This window comes from Theropithecus gelada, chromosome 11, assembly GCF_003255815.1.
Source record: "Theropithecus gelada isolate Dixy chromosome 11, Tgel_1.0, whole genome shotgun sequence".
In the NCBI taxonomy this organism is placed as follows: domain Eukaryota; kingdom Metazoa; phylum Chordata; class Mammalia; order Primates; family Cercopithecidae; genus Theropithecus; species Theropithecus gelada.
The window spans coordinates 29729204-29750552 of record NC_037679.1 but is presented as its reverse complement, the minus strand read 5'-3'; the positions used below and the strand labels follow the sequence as shown (position 1 = coordinate 29750552).

The window sequence follows — 21349 nt, the reverse complement described above, 5'->3', positions numbered from 1 at the left end:
AAGAAATGGGCACTAACACTGGATACATTTGAATTTAATGTACAATCAATATAGCATAAAAGATATTGCCTACTAAAAGTGAGTTTCAGCCGGGCACGGTGGCTCACGCCTGTAATCCCAGCACTGTGGGAGGCCAAGGCAGGTGGATCACGAGGTCAAGAGGTCAAGACCATCCTGGCCAACATGGTGAAACCCTGTCTCTACTAAAAATACAAAAATTAGCTGGGTGTGGTGGTGGGCACCTGCAGTCCCAGCTACTTGGGAGTCTGAGGCAGGAAAATCACTTGAACCCAGGAGGCGGAGTTGGCAGTGAGCCATGATTGTGCCACTGCACTCCAGCCTGGGTGACAGAGCGAGATTCCGTCTGAAAAAAAAAAAAAAAAGAAAAGAAAAAGAAAAAAATGAGTTTCAAAAAGTTGATGAGACTTTTGATTTTGCTCCCACTTAAATGTTATCGTAGTCAAAGTGTCAGAGACATGTTAATTCTAAATCAAATACAAATTGTGCTAAATTTGTGTTTTTTAATGATTCAGTATTACAGGTAAACTAAATTGAACATACCTTCCTCAAGCATGAGGCCTAGGTTTGTTACCCCTTCCAAGCCTATCATATAACTCAGATTCTTTCACTTGATAACTACAGTGTTGGTTATCATAATTCACGTGTCCCTTCATTTCACAAGGATTTATTAAATACCTACTATGTGCCAGGCACTGTTTCGGGTCTTGAGGAGACAGCAGAGAACTAGACTAACAAGGCCCTGCACCAATGGAGCCCAGATTTTTGTAAAGTGAGATTATACAATAAACAAGTAAACAAGAAACTGTCAGCTAGCGATAAATGCTATGAGGAAAAGAGAGCAGGGTGATCTGATAGAGAGTGGTCAGGCTGGGAAGGCCTCTCTGAGGAAGTGATGTTAAGACAGAGCTAAACAACCAGAAGGAGCCCCCACCCAATAATGGTGAACACTTCCCCAGGCAGCAGGCAGGTGCACGCCAAGCCCATAAGGGGAAAATGAGCATAGGAACTGGAAAAAGGACAGAGTGGCTTGAAAAATGTCTATGAGATGAAGCTCACAGCTACTAGGAGTCAGATAAAGCAGGGCCTTGTGAGCCCACATGATGGAATTTAACTCTAAAGAGGATAGAAAGTTATTGCAGGATTTTAAGAGAGAAACAGAAGCTGAACTCCTGAAAGAAAAAAAAAAGACTTAAAAATGAATGGAGGGTTGGGCATGGTGGCTCATGCCTGTACACCCAGCACTTTGGGAGGCCAAGGTGGGCAGATCACCTGAGGTCAGGAGTTTGAGACCAGCCTGGCCAATGTAGTGAAACCCTGTCTCTACTAAAAATACAAAAAAAAAAAAAAAAAAAGTTGGGTGTGGTGGCACATGCCTGTAATCCCAGCTACTCGGGAGGCTGAGGCAGAAGAATCACTTGAACCTGGGAGGTGGAGGTTGCAGTGAGCTGAGATCGCGCGACTGCACTCCAGCCTAGGCAACAAGAGTGAAAACTCTGTCTAAAAAGCAAACAAAAACAAAAATGAATGCAAAAGACCAAGAAACTATAAACATAAGTTTTGTGTCATCTCCTGTTGGATACAATCAAGACAGTCCATATCTTGTCTACAACAATCACAAAGAATAAATTGTCAGAATTCAGAAGATAAATGACGGTAGTAAAAAAAAAAAAAAAATTAGAGAAATTGAAATCACATTTAAAACAAAAGAAATAGGAAAGAGTCTGCTGAAAAAAATATAAGGACATAGAGTGCAGACTTGAAAGAATTTTAGCTGAATAAAAACATACAAGCGTTTAGAGAAAATAAGCACATAAAATGTGCTGAGATAGAAAGACAAAGAATATAGAGAAAATAAGTGCATAAAATAATGTGCTGAGATAGAAAGAGGAAGAATATATAATTGCATAATTAGTGTCTTTGAAGATGAGACCAAAAGGTTTAGATGAAAAATCATTCAAATGTATAATAGAAAATATTACTGAAATAGGCTCTGGAATCTGTAGACTATAAGGGCATACCACATTATAGGCACTATCAACCCAAAGAAATATCCTGGTGAAGTTTTCTAACTTTAAAGCTAAAGATTTCTATGAGACGAGGGACAGGAAAGGCAAGTGAGCTGCAAGACAGACTAGCCTCAGGCCAGAGTATTTTTCACAGCAACTCTCAGTGCCAGAAGGCATTGGAAAATAGCAGCAGAGTTCAAAGAGAGAAAAAAAAAATAGAAATAAAGATTGAATCGGGGTTTAATATCCAGCCAAGCTGTTATTTATTGTTAAAAACACCATAAATATATTCGCAAACATAAAACGCCTCAGGAAATAGAGCACTCATGAGCCTCACTTGAAAGAAGCGATTTGATATATGAAACCCAGCTGAAAAACAGATAAATCAAAATATAGAATTCGAGAATGGTGACATCCTTCTAAAAATAAAAGACTGGTCATGAGCACTGAATCCATTTGAATGTGTAACTATCACTATAGAACTGTAGAAATTATGGTTTCAGCACATATTCATCGGCATAAGCAGTGCTAACACATACCCATATCTTAGTGGCTTAACACAATAAAAGTTTGTTTCACTATTTAATGTGGGTTTCTGATTGGTACCCTCTGATCCATGCAGTGATCTGGGGGCTCAGATGTCTGCCTTTGTGTAGTTCCACCATTTTTAATGCAGTTTTAGGGTGACCCTGGACCCATCCAGCTTGTAGACGGAAGAGAGAGAGAGAGGGTGGAGAAGGCATCCTCATTGTTAACTGCCTAAGACTGAAAGTATCACTTTACTTTCACTTATATTGATCATGGAGAATTCTGGGTAGTCTCTAATACACAGAATATAATGTCAATATCATTAGATATAACAATATAGAAATAATAATATAATTACAAAAACCGGGAGGTTATGAGAATTGGTGGGAAGAGTGGTATATTTTCTCATTTTTTATGGCAGAAGTTAATAAAGACTTCCTAAATTTTATAGACCAAGAAATAATGGCTTAAATATATTTTCATGCCTTATTTTATGTTATAAATATAGACATGGGAAGAAAAAAGTAGAATAACAACTAAAAAACAGAAAATATAGCAAAAGACTGAAAACTAAGGAAGAATAAAAACAAAATAAACAAAGTAATAAAACACATCTAAATCTGTTGAAATAACAGAAATGAGTGGAATAAACTCATCTTAAAAATAAGAAATTATTAGATGAGAATCAAAGCATGATATTTGATGATGGTATATATTGTAAATATAGAACTGTATCTCAGATATATTAATGAAAAAAGTTGTGGAACAAAATGTATAGTTCAATCCTATTTGTATTTAATAGTGATATATATTATGTATGATATATACATATAGGTTTATACCATGTACACATAGAAAATATTTGGAAGTATACACAAGAAATGGTTAGCAGGGTTATTTCTGGGGATTAGGATGAAGGGTTAGGAAGGGGAATCGTATTTTCACTTTTTACCATATATTTATCTGTACCTTAAATTTTGTTGTAGTAAGCATGATATTTTTATTATGAAAATGTAAAGAAAAAAATCCTAAAGTCCAACACAGTACTATTGAAGAACTGAAAGGAACAACAAAGGAAGGGGAAGTCAGGGAAGGCTGACAGAATGGTTTTTGCCAACCATGAATCTTGAACTGGAATCATTAACTCTTCTACCTGGAGCTAAAGATTCCGGGTAGCAAAAAGGCTGAGTCTCCAAGGAGAAGGAAGAGCCCCTAGCACTGATCCCCCTGTGCACTGACAATGTTAAAAGGACGTGGCGTGTTGAATAAACCTTAGGGATGCCTGGAGTATGACGTGTGTGGTAGAAAGGTGTAAGAGGTTAAGACTGGAAGGACAGGGCAAATTTGGTGAATGGAGGAGTTAAAGATCATTCATTAGAAAATGAGATTTTCTCAGAGTATTTTGAACAGAATAGTAGCTTGATTGGGATAGCATTTTACACAGATAACTATGATGTCCATATGGGGAATTAATTAGAGACCACAGAAAACTGGCAACCCATTAGGATTCTAGTCAAATAGTCCAGTTAGTCATGATGATGATCTGAACTAAAATGATGGAAATATAGATAAAGAGAATATGGGTTCAATATTCAAGGAATATTTAGCAGGTAGAATAGACAGAGCTTGACTATTCATTGGATGTCATGGTGGTGGTGGTGTGAAGAATAAGGAAGGAAGAGTCGGGATGGTACCCAAATATGATAGCTCATTCCATTACATGAGTGTAGAAAGAGAAGCAAATTTGATTGTGGATAGGAAGAAGGAGAAAGGTAAGTTCAGTCTGAGTAATGTTAAGTTTGAAGTATAAGTGGGATGTTTAGGAAGAGGGAAGCAGGTGTAAGACCCTGAGAAAGGTGAAAATGTGTAATATAGAAATAAAAATAATTAGCCTGTGACTAATAGCAGAGGACAAATGCAGAGAATTGTGAAAAAGGAAAGGGTGAAAGTATAAAATGTCCCTGACAGGTCAGGGTCCTCTATTCAGTTCAAAGGCATATACAGAGAACATTTGCTTTTATTCCTGGAAATCTCTTGCCATTCCAACTCCTTGGCCAAGAATGGAGTTAAAGATTCCAGGTTTAAAAAAAAAAAGGGTTGAGGGGCACATTAGAGTTAGAAAGAAGTAGGTGGATTTCTTCTAGCAAGCTTTGGTCCTCAAGGAAGCTGGGTCCTTTTGTGGCTGTTGGGAATTGAGACAGCACTTCTCTAAGGAGCCTTGAGGCATCTCTTAGGAAGAGAGATGGACATTTGGCCTTTGACCCCTAACTGGACCACTGGGTGTGGTCATGACTCTTACTGGGTATGACCAAATGAAAGACCAGGCTGCCTAATAACTTCAGGAGGGGACTAACTGCCTCCCTGCCAGGCAAAAATGATTCAATTATCCTTTAAAAAGTAAATAGCTAAAAGCCAACCACATACTTATAATTCAAACATAATGCTGATACCTAAAAGTGCTACATTTCGTCAATCCTATCACCTCGATTTGTACCTAAGGCCCATAGGCTTTAACTACTTTGGTGGACAGTCTGGGGACCAAACAAAGAAAGTCTTGTCATAAAGTAGTGTTTCCTTTGTGGAGGGGAACAGTAGTGGGGAACTGACAAAGGAATCTAACAAGACAGAGGCCCGGTTATATTTAAATATAGGTAGAATTGGAAGTCTTTGAGTTTTGTATGTTTAATTTTTTTCTGTGTGTTTATATATTTGTAATAACAATAAAAATACCCAATTGTTCTTATGTAGTAACTATTTGACATTATTTACTGTTGTAAAGTGGCTTACCATTTGCATTTGGAAAGAACATTTTAATCTCTTCGAAATTAAAATCTTCTTTATTTTTTTTATTTTTTTTATTTTTTTTGGAGACGGAGTCTCGCTCTGTCACCCAGGCTGGAGTGCAGTGGCCGGATCTCTGCTCACTGCAAGCTCCGCCTCCCGGGTTTACGCCATTCTCCTGGCTCAGCCTCCCGAGTAGCTGGGACTACAGGCGCTCGCCACCTCGCCCGGCTAGTTTTTTGTACTTTTTAGTAGAGACGGGGTTTCACCGTGTTAGCCAGGATGGTCTCGATCTCCTGACCTTGTGATCCGCCCGTCTCGGCCTCCCAAAGTGCTAGGATTACAGGCTTGAGCCACCGCGCCCGGCCTCGAAATTAAAATCTTAAATCATTTGTACATTAAATGTTAGAAATGACCAAACAGGTTTGGAGTCCAAACAAAAATATATCGCAGAATGTTGTACAGCAACTTGAAAGCTGTTGCCTTGTTACTGCTGTGAAAATGTATATCCTGTCACACTTGTTACGATTTCACATAATAGGATGAGGAGAGGCTGTGCATTTCTAGCATCTATCCAGAGAGAAGAAGGTAGCATATATCTTCTAACTATATAAAGTCATATATTTTTTATTTTGTCTAAAATAAAATTCTCATTTTTGTGTAGAATCCTTTCTTTTTCTCAAATGGCACTCATATATAATGTCTGGCACATATTAGGCCTTCAAATACGTAGATATCTGTCTGTACTATATTTTAGCATCACTATTTTTATGGGGAATAGTCAGAAATCTGTGCATGCTCTACAAAATCAATGCAACTTTTCGCAGGCAAGCAGAGAACTGAGGAAAATCATTCAAATGGTTTTTTTTTTTTTTTTTTTTTTTTGAGACGGAGTCTCGCTGTGTCTCCTGAGCTGGAGTGCAGTGGCCATATCTCAGCTCACTGCAAGCTCTGCCTCCCGGGTTCACGCCATTCTCCTGCCTCAGCCTCCCGAGTAGCTGGGACTACAGGCACCCGCCACCTCGCCCAGCTAGTTTTTTGTATTTTTTAGTAGAGACGGGGTTTCTCCATGTTCGCCAGGATGGTCTCGATCTCCTGACCTCGTGATCCGCCCGTCTCGGCCTCCCAAAGTGCTGGGATTACAGGCTTGAGCCACCGTGCCCAGCCCATTCAAATGTTTTGATGCAATGAACCAGATGATTTCAATTTCAACTAATTACTTCAACTCACTTCTTCACTATAGTTGGGTAGTCTAAATTTCTGTTTCAAATGTACAGCTTTTATATTTTTGCAAAGTTGTCTTTTTTCAGTGATTTTTAAATCTTTAGTTCCCATTTCACTTCCCATTTACCATTTCAGTCTGAGACTTTAATACTGTTTCCACAGTTACAAGCCTCAAGTTAATCATGGCCTTGGGAATTGAGTTCTCCAGTGTGTACACAACCCCCTTGAGGGGCCTTGTGGGTTCCCAGCGTAGACAATTGGCTCCAAATCCTGCCTGTGGGGATTCAGGCACACTGTGTGCCAGCTCACCCTGCCTGACAAACACTGCTGGTGAGACAGAGGTTACTCATCACCATTTGAGAAAACTAAGGAATCCATCTTTGACCTTGCAAGGGAAGGGTAGTAGACAAGAGTCTCCAATACAGTGTCTCATCTTTAATGGCAGCTTCTGCAGTCTGGTAGAGATGAAAACAGGCCACAGATGAAAGGAAGCCTCTATTTCTCAGGATGACCAGGTGGACTGAGTATTTCTAGTCTCCCAGGTATGCCAGGTAGATGCGTCTATTGTGTTTAACAGTATAATGCTATTTTCCTCATCACTGCATTTCCAAATCCTACTTGTCCTTTAAGGTTGGCTTCAAGTCTTACTTTCTGCATTAAAATATTCTGGGCCGGGCGCGGTGGCTCAAGCCTGTAATCCCAGCACTTTGGGAGGCCGAGGCGGGCGGATCACGAGGTCACGAGATCGAGACCATCCTGGCTAACACAGTGAAACCCCGTCTCTACTAAAAATACAAAAAAAAATTAGCCGGGCGTGGTGGCGGCGCCTGTAGTCCCAGCTACTCGGGAGGCTGAGGCAGGAGAATGGCGTAAACCCGGGAGGCGGAGCTTGCAGTGAGCCGAGATCGCGCCACTGTACTCCAGCCTGGGCGACAGAGCGAGACTCCGCCTCAAAAAAAAAAAAAATAAAATAAAATAAAATAAAATATTCTGTTATATATTGGATACATATTTAGGCTATTAAAAATACAGAAAATAATGTAGCAAACACTTCTGTACCCTTAGATGCTTTTTATTTAATAAAAAATTATTACTCTCTGGAAGAAGGTAACATTCTGTTGAGAGAGAAGTCACTTTCCTCAGATCTAGTAGGAATTGCTTTCTGTGACATGCTGAGAAGTGAACCTGGAACAGAAAGGTCTATTTCAAATTGTGTCTGGATTCATCTACGTCTTTTTTTGCCTCACCAAGACTTTACCACTGCCTTTACCCATGATATGCTCCATCTGCCAAGCCACCTCTGGAATAGAATTATGCTTCCGATGGACCTTCCCAGCCTCCCAAACAGCTCTCCAACCAGGAATGAACACCCAGGGAACCAGCTGAACTTCCTACTTGTATTGACTCAGAGCCTAAAAGAAAACGTGCAAAATTACTAAAGTTCTTGGTCAATTCCCTGGCTACAAATTAGCAACTTCTTTCCTCAGAATTCTGACTTTTTTGTTGTTAAAGGTGGAATTGCATCCTACCTCACCACCACCCCAGAATTTATATGTTGAAGTTCTAGCCTTCCAGTACCTAAGAATGTGACCTTATTTGGAAATAAGGTTGTTGTAGGTGTAACAAGTTAACATGAGGTCTTACTGGAGTAGGGAGGGCTCCTAATCCATTATAACAAGGCCCTTATAAAAAGGGAAAATTTGGACACAGAGACTCAGAGGGAAGATGATGTGAAGACACAGGGAGAAGAGAGCCAAGTAATGACAGATGCAAAGATTAGAGTGATGTATCTGTAAGCCAAGGAATCCCAAGGATTGCTGGCAAACACCAGAAGCTAGAAGAAGCAAGGAAGGATTCTCCCCTACAAATTTAAGAGGGAATATGGCCTCGCTGACACTTTAATTCAGACTTCTAGCCTCTAGTATGACAAGACAAGAAATTTCTGTTGTTTTAAGCTTTTAAGAAAAATAAATTTGAAAAAATGTTAAAGTATTACTGATTGTGTTTGACATAGCTTTCTATATACTCCAACATCATTCTTATGTCTCCTCCCCAGAAGCAAATTGTTGCCTATTATTGGGTTCTCTTAGGTAGACTTTCTCAATGATTCTGCCGTTTTCTGGATCTTCATTTTTCACAAGGAGTCCAGTTCCAGGTACCTAAATTAACCAAACCTTAGGGCCCCTGCCTCCATGCAAGCATTGAGAGACCCTAAGGTGGAAATGCAGGCTGGAGCTTTAGCTGGGCCCATCATCTTGACTGGGAACCCTATACCTCTTTTGACCTCCCAAATTCTCTCTGATTCCTGTAGCATTGAGCATTTAATCCAGCTTCCAATCCCTTATTTATTACCTACTTGCAGGTACAAAATAGAGGATATATTATGGTATTTCCTTATGAGATTATAAATGCTTGAAACAGTATTAATCTCTTTTTAAAGCAAACTAAGGGAAGTTCCCCTAAAGAGTTCCTACTCTATAGGAGATTGCACATGGAAACCAATCTCATTATTATAGAAGTGTGTATTCACAAGGATGCCTAGCTTTACAGAACAGGTGATATTGCAGCCATTTAACAGTTATTGATAGCCTTCTATGTTCAAATTAGTGAATTAAGTATTATAAGAATAAAAGAAATGCATGAAGATTTGGTTTCCCTACCTTGAGTATCTCTCAAATGACTAATGAGGCATTTTTGAAAATATATACAGTAAATTATTTCATGGTTTCAGTGTAGTAATCATGCTGGGGCTTCAGTGAAGGTTATTATTACTATTATGATAATTATGATATCATTATCATAATTTGATTTGTATTTTAGGAATTTTTTAATATTTAGATTTTTTCCTAACCAAACTGAAAGTTGAGTGTTTGCCCAAACAACTGAATAAGAATTGTTTATCTTAGATCAAATCATCAGTACCACTGGCATTTTTACCAGAGTTTGAAAATGTATTCTTGCACCTCATTCTTTTGCCCTGCACTGGCGGCAAATCACTATGTATAGAAACTGCCAAGACAGGCCTTATGGAACTTACACAGCATCTTTCTCTCTGTGACTTGTATGAACACAAATTGAAGATGAATAACTGAAATACACTTGGCCACAGATTCCATTCTGTCATCTGGAACTAAACTAAAGCAAAATTATTCAAGGCACATTTCAATGAAATTCTTTATGAATTGACCATTCATTTGTGCTTTTTATTATAACTAGACAAATTTCATTATTATATAATATACCATCTTTTTTTAAAAAATCAACTTTTATTTTAGATTCAGGGGGTACATGTGCAGGCTTGCCATGTGGGAACACTGTATCATAACACTGAGGTTTAGGGTGCAGATGATCTCATCACCCAGGCAGTGAGCACAGCACACAATAGGCAGTACCTCACCCACTTCCCTCCCTCTCTCCTCTAGCAGTCTCCAGTGTCCATTGCTCTCATCTTTATGTCCATGGGTACTCAATGTTCAGCTCCCACTTACAAGTGAGAACATGCAGTATTTGGTTTCCTATTTCTGCATTACTTCGCTTGGGATAATGGCCTCTGGTAGCAGCCATGTTGCTGCAAAGGACATGATTTCATTCTTTTTATGACCGCATAATGTTCCATGGTGTATATATCTTTTTAACTAATACCATTTAAAATTTCACATGCAATGTTCCTATAATTTTATTTCTAACAAAAAATGCAATAAAGCATTATTATTGTAAACTTCGCAGAGTCGCAGAAACTGTGGTCAGTCATCAGTCAAAAACTGAATGTCCTGAACCAAAGACTTATTAATACTATAATTTGGATTTATTTTTGTCCTTATTTTCCAGACACTGCAAATGGATGTAAACAAACTGAACATAACCTTGCTTCGGATCTTCCGCCAAGGAGTGGCTGCAGCTTTAGGACTCTTACCCCAGCAAGTGCATATCAATCGCCTCATTGTAAGATACCCACATTTCGCATTCCCAAAATTCAAGCTGTGTGTGTGTGGTGTTTTTAATCACTAAAGGGCTCGTGCTATAGTTGTATGGCTCATGAGCCAAATCTGGCACATCATGTTTTTGCAAATAAAATTGTATGAAACAAGCCATATCCACTCATCTACCCATTGCCCATGGTGGCTTTTATGTTACAGTGATAGAGTTCAGTAGTTACAAAAGATTGGCTCATGAAGCCTAAACTATTTATCATCTGGCCCTTTATAACGGAAGTTTGTTAACTCTGTCATAGTTCAAGGCTAGGTCCTGTGGTAAGTATGAAAGGGTCTAAAACACTTGCCTTACCAACCTGGCACTACTCTGAAAATATTCTCCATTAGAGTGAAAGCTTCTATATCAGGTAAGGCAGTTTCCAGACATCATTTGTTAAAACCCTTTAAAGTATATCAATAGAAAAATGGACATTGAGTGCAGAAGGCGGGCATTTTAAATAAAGAATAAAGAAGAACTGACCCTGAGGACTGCAGCCCCGATGGAATGCAGGAATTGGTAGTCCAGGAAAACCAAGAGAAAACCTGAATGGGCATCTGAGTGGTTAAAAAAAAAAGTAAACCCAAAGGATCTGTTGTATAGTGCACAGTCAAGGCCTGTCTGTCAATCACCCACATCCATTATTTCCTTGGTGTTTGGGAACCTGGATATCATACAACTACATGGAAAATGGGCGTGAGCAAAGGCCAAAAAAAAGCAATTCAGATCAGATGACTGTCTCTTTGTAAAAAGCTAGTCACCTCAGTTTTATGTGAAAAGGGACTTTGGAATCACTGTGCAGGTTTTAAATTGTTCTTAATGTCCACTGCAGTGGGAGTCCAAGCAAGGACTCCACGTTCCCCTGACCTTAAATTGCTGTGCTTCTGCTGCATGGAGCTTGGCTTTCTACTGCATCAATCTGCATTCACTATGGAGGGAATTTGCTTTTTGTTTTAGTTTGGGGTTTATGTTTTTAGTTTTTCTGTGTGTGGAGAGTGAGTTGTTTCATTTCTTCATAAAAACTTGTATCCTGTGAATCAACAATGTTCTAGAAGTAAACAAGCTTTTAAAAAGTTTTAACTCATACCAAGAAGAAGAAATACAACATTCCCCTGAATGAGTGAAGGTTACCCGGTGGCTCACACCTGTAATCCCAGAACTTTGGGAGACCGGGAGGGTGGATCACTGGGGGTTAGGAGTTCAAGACCACCTGGCCAAAATGGTGAAACCCCATCTCTACTACTAAAAATGCCAAAAATTTGCCAAGCATGGTGGCAGGCACCTGTAATCCCAGCTACTCAGGAGGCTGAGGCAGGAGAATCACTTGAACCCGGGAGGTGGAGGTTGCAGTGAGCAGAGATCATGCCATTGCACTCCAGCCTGGTCAACAAAAGTGAAACTCCATCTCAAAAAAAAAAAAAAAAAAAAGTTTTGGATCTAGATCTAGATTTTATATATATACATATAAAAATATATATGCATCAACCTGTGCACATATATTTTGCTAAGATATATATAGAGATGATATAGATATCTTAGATATACTTTTATATATATTAGGTTTAATGAGCATAATAGCTGTTTGCAGGGATGAAGGAGGGATTTGCCAGACTGAGGAAGACTGAGGAAGGGATATGCTTATCAGAGAATGTTAGTAGCATGGTTAAAAGTACTTATTATAATACCTAGAGTTACAATACCTGAGATAACAAAGCATGATGATTAACAGCCTGTGTTTTGGAGACAGACAAAACCATACTTCATTTCCAGTGTGGTCATATTCCATCTGTGTGAATGTGCCCAAGCCACTTACGTTTAATTTGTAAAATAGAGATAATCATAATACCCGTTGCTTAGGGGTGTTTTGAGCAATAAATGAGATAAGAGATTTAAGGTAAATAGAAACATGTTACGCCCAACTCAAGTGCTCTGTACCTACTGTAGTTGTTATTAGGTCACAAACTATTTAAATTGTTATAAACATGTTTCACATCAGTATTTAGTTATTGTCTGTTGTTCTCTACAAACATGAAAAACTTTTACTGGCTTGCTCGTAATAAACTGATACTTCATTTTATACCCAGCTAAAATTCGCACATTAAAAGAAAACTTTCTAGCATGAGAGCACTCCATGTGTCAGAAAGAAAGCTAACAATAATTTCCTTCTATTAGTGTGTTGTGTAAGTTGTAAAGATAATATTATCAATGGCCATGTCATTTTTATCTGCTCTGTGTGTGTGTGTGTGTGTGTGTGTGTAGAATATCAGACATCTATGGTAAGAAATTCTCCGACTCCATTTCAGCTAATGAGGTAATGCTAATAGGAAAAGTATCATGACATCACTACACAAGATGTCCATTTCTACCAAATGACCAATTTTAAATGTGTGATACATTTGAGGTGAAGAACAGAATCAGGAAAAGGATTTCAAAGTTCATCTGGCACCATCTTCTTCAGCTGGCCAAGCCTTCACATTAACACAAGTTACAAAAGTAATAGAGAGAGTGGTGATGTCTAATATGTAATTTTACTATTACATCAGATTTCATTTAATTCATTTGATTTTAAAATGCTTCTTTAAACATAATTACTCAGGGAACATATGAACAATCTACAGCAAAAAAATTACAATATAGAATGGTAAATGAATCAGCATGCAATGAAATATAAAATTACAAATCTTGCAGGCGAGGGACAACTAATTGCAAGAAAGTTATTTGAAGATTTTAGACTTTGGACTGGTAATATTAAGTCTACCAGAGAATAACTAATAAATGTAATCTCCACAAAGCCTTTTAGGATTCTAGAATTCTGACTTCCTTTAATGTTTCTAAAGGAAAGGTTAAAATATTATCCAAAATTGTTTAAAATGTCTATAACAAATACAAATATTCTGCTTTTATTAGGGAAAGAAGAACAGTATTGAACTGTTTGTGTCTCCCATAAACCGAAAAACAGGAATTTCTGATGCTCTGCCCTCTGAGGAAGTTCTTCGTTCACTTAATATCAATGTTTTGCATCAAAGTTTATCCCAGTTTGGAATTACAGAAGTCTCTCCTGAGGTAGGTTGCTGCATGAAGCATTTCATTTAAAAATGTGAACAGTTAGCATGCTATGGTAATTCAACCCCAAGAGGCTTTGAGATGAAAGTTGTTTATTGTATGTTATTTGATGATAAAAATTTCCCTGAGTGTCAGAATTCTCTGATCTTTACATTGTATATGTTTACTTCTTAAGGAAATGCATTTTCATATTACAGTTTCACTTTTTGACATTTTTCTTCTTCAAAACTTTGTGGCCTTATACCTTATTTTGACTTATCCAGTAAATTTTCTAGAAGAAAGAAGATGTAGATGTGTTCGTCAATTGATCACTTGAAACTGATATGTCAAAAAAACAAAAATACATGTAAATATTTCTTTCTCTACAGGTGCCCCCCTCCTTATTGTCTTCATTGTCAACATGGTCACCAGATATTCACCTTTTCCCATAAATTTGAAATTAATTTGAAATGTGATTTTTCTTTTTTTTTTTTTTTTTTTTTTTTTTTGAGATGGAGTCTCGCTCTGTCGCCCAGGCTGGAGTGCAGTGGCCAGATCTCAGCTCACTGCAAGCTCCGCCTCCCGGGTTCCCGCTATTCTCCTGCCTCAGCCTCCCGAGTAGCTGGGACCACAGGCGCCGCCACCTCGCCCGGCTAATTTTTTTTTTGTGTTTTTAGTAGAGACGGGGTTTCGCCGTGTTAGCCAGGATGGTCTCGATCTCCTGACCTTGTGATCCGCCCGTCTCGGCCTCCCAAAGTGCTGGGATTACAGGCTTGAGCCACCGCGCCCGGCCTGAAATGTGATTTTTCTTTTGCTGAAGAAACTATAGTTTCTTAAGAACTTAAGTCTTAAGAACTATAGATGTTTCTTCATAGTATTTTCCAAATTTGTCACTTTTAAAAAATTTCCTCTACCACCTCCACCATCTCACTCCTGAATGGATTTAATCTCCTTTCCAATTCTTTTACTCCATCCCGCTCTAACAAACTTACTGGAAGGATCATCGTCCTAAATATGTGTAATTCAATTATTCATAGAATCATGAAATTAGACTGGAGGGAATATATGTAACACCTTGTAGATACAGAAAGTATGGCCCATAGAAATTAAGTGACTCTCTCAAGGTGACAGAACAAGAGAGGCATAAAGCACCACCTAAGATCTAGGTCTCTCTCTCTCTCTTTCTCTCTCTCTCTCTCTCTCTCAGAGGCAGGGTCTTGCTATGTTGCCCAGGCTGGTCTTAAATACCTACCCAGGCCAAAATCTAGATATCTTGATCCCTAATCTATTTGCCTTTACAGTAAATCACACTGCGTCTCATTTTAGTAAGTATCACAGGTGTGGTATAAAAAGCTCTGGGTGGGCATGGTGGCTTATGTTTGTAATCCTAACTATTGGGGAGGCTGAAGCAGCAGGATCACTTGAGCCCAGATGGAGTTTGTATCCGAAAGCCACACGTAAAATGTGCGTGGACCATGGGCAGACCATTTAATCTCTGTGAGGTTGTCTGCCTTTGCATGGTGTCAACCTCCCTGAGCCTCAGTTTCTTCAAATCCAAAATGGGTATAGCACTTATAAACTTGAAATATGGATTGAATTTTTAAAGTGTATATAGAAATTCTCACACAGACTAGGTAGCAGACAAATGTAATTTGAATGCAGGATGAATTGGAACAATGAGAATATATGTCATCATTGAACCATGACTGTCACAACCACCCCCAACTGGTCTTCCTGCATTTGGTTTTGTACCTCTCTCTGTTCTCTTTCCCAACACACCCAATGTGGTTTCTTTCCTGCCACCAAAGTAATCTTTCTCAACATAAATTTGGTCATGCCCTCCTAATTTCATGATTCTTCTTTGGCTTTCAAAATACTATGGAATGAAGTATAGATTTCTTAATATGGTATATGGTCCTTTGTATGCTGGGCTTTATAATTGTTGAACAGCACTTTCCTAGTTTACATTTCGGCAATTCTAAACTTGATAGATCTGTGATACATCATACTCTCTCCTTCCTCCATGCTTTCGTATATATTGACTCATCTACATACCTCTTTCTTAAGATCAGTCTACTGTGTACCTTGTGCCTCCACAGACAAAGATGCTCCTTACCCTGTGTTCCCGTCAAGCTTAAAACAAAAACTCCTTATCCCGTGTTAGTCTTTAGGCTCATCTCTACACTGTGGGTTTTTTGAGTGTTTGTGACATGTCATTTGATCTGTTTCTTCGTTGCCTTCATTTAGTGCCTGGCATGCAATGGGCAAACAGCAAAACTGAATCAACAAATAGTCATGCTGGGTGCGGTGGCTCAAGCCTGCAATCCCAGCACTTTGGGAGGTCAAGGCTAGAAGATTGGTTGAGGCCAGGAGTTTGAGACCAACCTGAGCAACATAGCAAGACTCTGACTTTACCAAAAAAAATAAAAATAAAAAAATAAAAAATTCGCTGGGCATAGTGGTGTGTAACTGTGGTCCTAGCTACTTGGGAGGCTGAGGCAGGAGGATCACCTGAGCCCAGGAGTTTAAGGTTGTAATGAGCTATGATGAGGCCACTGCACTCCAGCCGGGGTGACAGAGCAAGACCCTGCCCCAAAACAAACAAACAGCAACAACAACAAATAGCCAAGTACTGTGCTAGTTAATACCTAAAGCCAGAAAAATAAACACATAAGAAAACAAACAAATAAATAAATGATGCTTGTTCTCAATGAATTTATGCACTAATAGGGCAAATATGACACAAACAGATAAGAATATAGTACTATCAATAAAGTTACTACACTGTGCCATGGGAGCCTTGGAGAAGAGACCCCCTTATGCTTTGGAGAGGCCAGAGGAGAGGGTCAGCAGGAGGTGAACCACCGGGCGCCTCCCAGCCCTGCCCACGTCTGAATCTGAAGCAGTTCTGTTTGTGCACAAAGCCAAACCCCATTCCCACAGTCCAGGCCCTTCACAGACTGACTGGTACACATCTTGCCTAGGACAATTCTTTAAAGTTTAGAAAGACCATTTGGATAAATATATTCTGCCTCCCATAAGCTTTTAGAGAATCATATAAATGGCCTTCCCTGTTGCTTTATTCTGAGTTTAAAAGCCATTCTGAAGGCTTTAAGAATAGAGCAACTTATTGAGTCACTCAGATTTGCAAACCAAAAGAAGCTCCCCATGCAAAAAGAGCTGACTTAAAGCAAGTACCTGGGCGTCCTCCAATATACCCCAGTCCAGTGAAGGTGAGGTACTTAGCATAATGGCCTCTCACAGAGCTACTAGCTCACAATAGACTACACTTGAATAATAAAAGCGTATTTGATGATAAATGTCATAGTTTCTCATAAAATTGTTGGAATCTAGAAATCTAGAATTTAGAAAATATGCATTACAGAAGATGAGGAAGTATTCAAATCAGATATAAGGAGCATATCACGAAGGACAGACGGATTGTTTGAACCTTTTGTTTGAGCACTCCTAGAAGGGGCCAGGCATTATTACCCTTTGACCTTTGGCCAGAATCTCTAAATGCAGAAAGAGGAAAAAGCTGTCTGTAGTAAGCAGGCACCCCAGCAGGGAGGCGCCTGGCATAGATACAACCTAAAGGAGCCCTGCAAAAATACTGATTGATAGTTGCTTAAAACTGGTGAATGATATTCTGTGAGTTTTCTTACATCTTTATTCATGTTTTCTGTGGTTAATGTTTTATAACAACTTATGCCTCAACCCATTTTTTCACATTTTAATCTTAAAATTATAACATATTATGGCAACATATACATTAACAGAAAAAAAGGATCATTGGTATTTTGGCTTTTCATCCTTTGCATGAATTACAGAACATCATGAAGGATGTCTCAAAGCATCTATTTCAAAACTTACATTAATTACTTTCATGGAAGGATATGGCTTTTGTTGCTTTTTCATATGCTTGATTTTTTAAATTGAAAATGACTCTTGAGAAAAAAAAAAAAATACCAACTAGAAAACTGTTTTTGTTTAGTCATCTGTTTTCATTTGTAATGTTTCTTAAAGGAAAAGACATTATTTCTTTTATATATTTATATATGATATCTAGAACATTATAGGCACTCATACAGATAAAACTAGACCTCCTCTTGCCTAATAAGTAAAATCCCAGGAAAATGAAATTAAATGTTTTTACAAAATGAATTAAATACCTATTAAAACAGTAAACTCTGTGTTGACATTTTTAAAAATGGTTCAGGAATTTTGTTGTTCAATTGCAAATTACTCCAGTTTCCAAATCTTACATTTCAAAGGAGAAAGTGACTTTCTTTAAATAAAAGTCCAATGTGCCAACTGATACCTTCATGAAATATTTACAAAGAAAAAAAAAAAAACCATTACATATAAATATAAACAATAATGTGTGAGTTTAATGATTATTCCTTCAAACTAGGAACACTAGCAGGTACTCTAGTCTTAATTAGTATAGACCTAGCCATACAGTGCTGAGGAGCCACATAATCAATCTTAACCTGTATTGGACCATTCAGAACAATTGCTCACATTGTGCACAGTACAGTGGAAGCTTGGCATTAGCCAACAAAGCCATGTTGTTATAGGATACATCTCATGTATCTGCCAAGTCAATCAAATTAACCAGCTACTTTGTAACGCTTGCACTTCATTCTTATTCTGTGCTCTTCCGGTCTCTCTTAAAGAGGTGTATCTCGGCCGGGCGCGGTGGCTCAAGCCTGTAATCCCAGCACTTTGGGAGGCCGAGACGGGCGGATCACGAGGTCAGGAGATCGAGACCATCCTGGCTAACACGGTGAAACCCCGTCTCTACTAAAGAATACAAAAAACTAGCTGGGCGAGGTGGCGGGCGCCTGTAGTCCCAGCTACTCGGGAGGCTGAGGCAGGAGACTGGCGGGAACCCGGGAGGCAGAGCTTGCAGTGAGCTGAGATCCGGCCACTGCACTCCAGCCTGGGCGACAGAGCGAGACTCCGTCTCAAAAAAAAAAAAAAAAAAAAGAGGTGTATCTCCTAGATCCTCTGTATCTCTAAATCATCTTTCCTAGCATTTGGGATCTTCTTCCACATCTGAGATCAGAATTGATTAAAATATTTAAAAAGAGAGAAAGAAAGGACAAAAAAAAGAAGAATGAGCTATAGTGCATCAAATTATTAAACAGGATATAGAGAAGTCATTGTTAACTATACAGAAAACTGCCCACATTTTTAAATAATAAAACCTATCAGCTTCTTTCACTGCAACTAAGTTAAAGGGCAAAGCAATGTAGCTATGAAATAATAAAACACAAAGATGATATAGTGGCATTGGCTTGACCCAGCAACAGAGCCTCTGAATTATTCAACCCTCGGCCCCCTGACAAAATATAAAAATCATGAGGTTAACCCTATGCAAAGGTTAGATTGAAGATTCTTGTAAATTATAGTCTTGATTTGTGAGCTCTTAACTACAAACTTTTCTATTTATTACCCTGCCCTTATCAAGTTTTTTAGATCTCTGTACAAATATAGTAGTGTTCAGCAGGAGTAGCATGACTCAGAAAGAGATCTATTTACCAAGAAAGTGCAGTGACTAAGTTCTAGGAGTTTAAAACATGTATCTTGCTAACTGGGAGTGGGGGATGGGAGGGTGGGAGTTAATTCTTTCATCATTACTGCTTCAGTTATAAAAGAAAACAAAACAGGTTTGTCTTAAGCAGACAGGAACATGTTGATATTCTAGGAGTTGTAGAACTACAGCAAGAAAAAAAAATGAACCAAATCAGGTTAGGAACACAAAATCTCTTTCCACCCACCTAACCACCCCTTTTTATCCAAATTTTACATGGGCTTAAGCTCAACTCCTTATACTTAAATTTGACAAATTTATGCTGCCTACTTGAAGGCTTAACTAGTTTGCTTTTATAGCAAACAATGGATGCTATTTTATTGCCCGTAAAAAATTCATTTCCATATTTATACCTGATTTCTGCAAGAGTTTTCTATTAGTTTCCAGCTATGCTTATAGAGACATTACAATAAAAAAAGAAAAAAAAAAAAGATACAGCTAACGTGAAAGAGGTGAAAGAAGATTTGTCACTTGAATCCAAAGTTTTTTTGCAGCGGGATGCTTGGTTTCTAATCATTTTATCAATCAAGTGTTTTCAGATTCTCCATCGATTTATCATTTATATATCTTTAAAATACATGTCTAAATCATTTCTTGTATCTATGCATCTATTTATGTCTTAGAAAGTAGGCCAGATACTATTTATACTATAATTAGTGAGCACATCAATGTTTTACAAGTAAGGGAAATAGAATCCTGATTTCTTTAGCAATTAATAAAGGCTTTCTCCAAATATTTTTTGTAATCACAATTGAACTCAAAAATCTTCTCTGTTCAGCCTTGCTTATCTTCCCACCAAAACACACTTGCATTCCAGAATGAAAGTTCTCATAAAATATTTTTCAAGGTAAATTTTTTTGTCTGATTTATAAATGTTGGATATATTTTATTTTTTTAAAGCCTTAAAAATAAATTAGCAATGATTTCAAAGTTCAGACACCTACAAGGCATGTTTTACTCAAGGCCTTCTTAATCACTGGAAACAATATCCAAGGACAGATATGTACTCTCACTAAAGGGAATAAAAAGGCAACCTTCAACAAAATGAACTTTTAGATGAGTTAAAGCATTGGACTTGATTTAGCCTTTCTATGGTTTCCCTCATCATGGACTCTTGGGTTTCAAGTTAGCTTCATTAACTGTAAATCTATACTGTCACTAAATTATATAACTTAATTTTATTCTAAGATTGGATTTTAGTCAATGTGCTTCTTTAAAAAAAATGAAATAAAAGTAATAGAGTCATGCACACTTTATTCATGCTTCTCTGCCCTTCCACCCCCAAAGTGGAACAAAAATGATACAAATAAAAATAAACCTATGTGTTTTACCTTTTATTGCCAATAATTCAGAACTTTTTAATGTTCCCTATTACTTTAGAAAAATATGTGATATTCTAACAATATATATTGTTGAGATGATATTTTAGTCAGGTTTTGACAGCATAGAGTCCATTTAAAAACAAAAGGTGTGAATAGAAGAAAGAAAAGAAGGAAATAATCCTGGCATTATTGCTGTATTTATTAATGCACCACAAGCTTTTGTTTGCACTTCTTTCACTTTTGTTTAAAAGTAAAGAACGGTAGTACAGCACGTAATCCAGGGTGCTGATGTTGTGGGAGGGGACTTAAAACAGAGTAAGGAAATCTTAAGAAACAATTTCCTCCACACAGAAAGGAACAGACCTCTCTTACCTATGAACCAGGTAGTTTCCAAGAGAGACGCTGAGGGATATTTAGAAAGCCTGGGACCTGCGGATGCCATGTCAGGCACACTTGCTCCTGTATAGGAGACTAAATAATCTCCTGATATATAAGGATGGCAGTCTGTTGTCTTAGATCAGTTTGAGAAGCAGCTCTGGCAGCGGGGGGTGTAGGTGTGTTGCACTACACTGAATGGAATAAGGCTAAAAATACGTTTAGTGTCTGATAAGAACGCCAGTTTTCTCAAGCTCTCATTTAACGTCGGACTTTCTGTTTTGCTTTTAAAGAAAAATGTTTTACAAGGGCAGCATGAAGCGGACAAAATCTGGAGCAAAGAAGGATTTTATGCTGTTGTCATTTTTCTCAGCATCTTTGTTATTATAGTAACGTGTTTGATGGTAAGTTTGCTTCTTTGTATATTTTATTCTTTGCTGAGCCCACTGCTTAATATTAGTGGGTACATTGCCATTCAGATG

At 38.2% G+C, this 21349-nt stretch overlaps 1 protein-coding gene across 4 annotated transcripts in view; it reads left to right on the top strand.

The window, feature by feature from the left end:
- PTPRR (protein tyrosine phosphatase, receptor type R) overlaps positions 1-21349 on the top strand; it is a 285083-nt gene that overhangs the window by 141025 nt on the left and 122709 nt on the right. For 2 of the 4 annotated variants that reach the window (XM_025403508.1, XM_025403509.1), the window contains 3 exons: positions 10389-10502; positions 13437-13592; positions 21161-21271. In XM_025403508.1, the coding sequence (XP_025259293.1) occupies positions 10389-10502; positions 13437-13592; positions 21161-21271 (381 nt within the window). Of the gene's footprint in view, positions 1-9094; positions 9116-10388; positions 10503-13436; positions 13593-20695; positions 20876-21160; positions 21272-21349 lie in introns of those variants that run through there. The other 2 variants (XM_025403510.1, XM_025403512.1) reach the window with 2 other exon arrangements.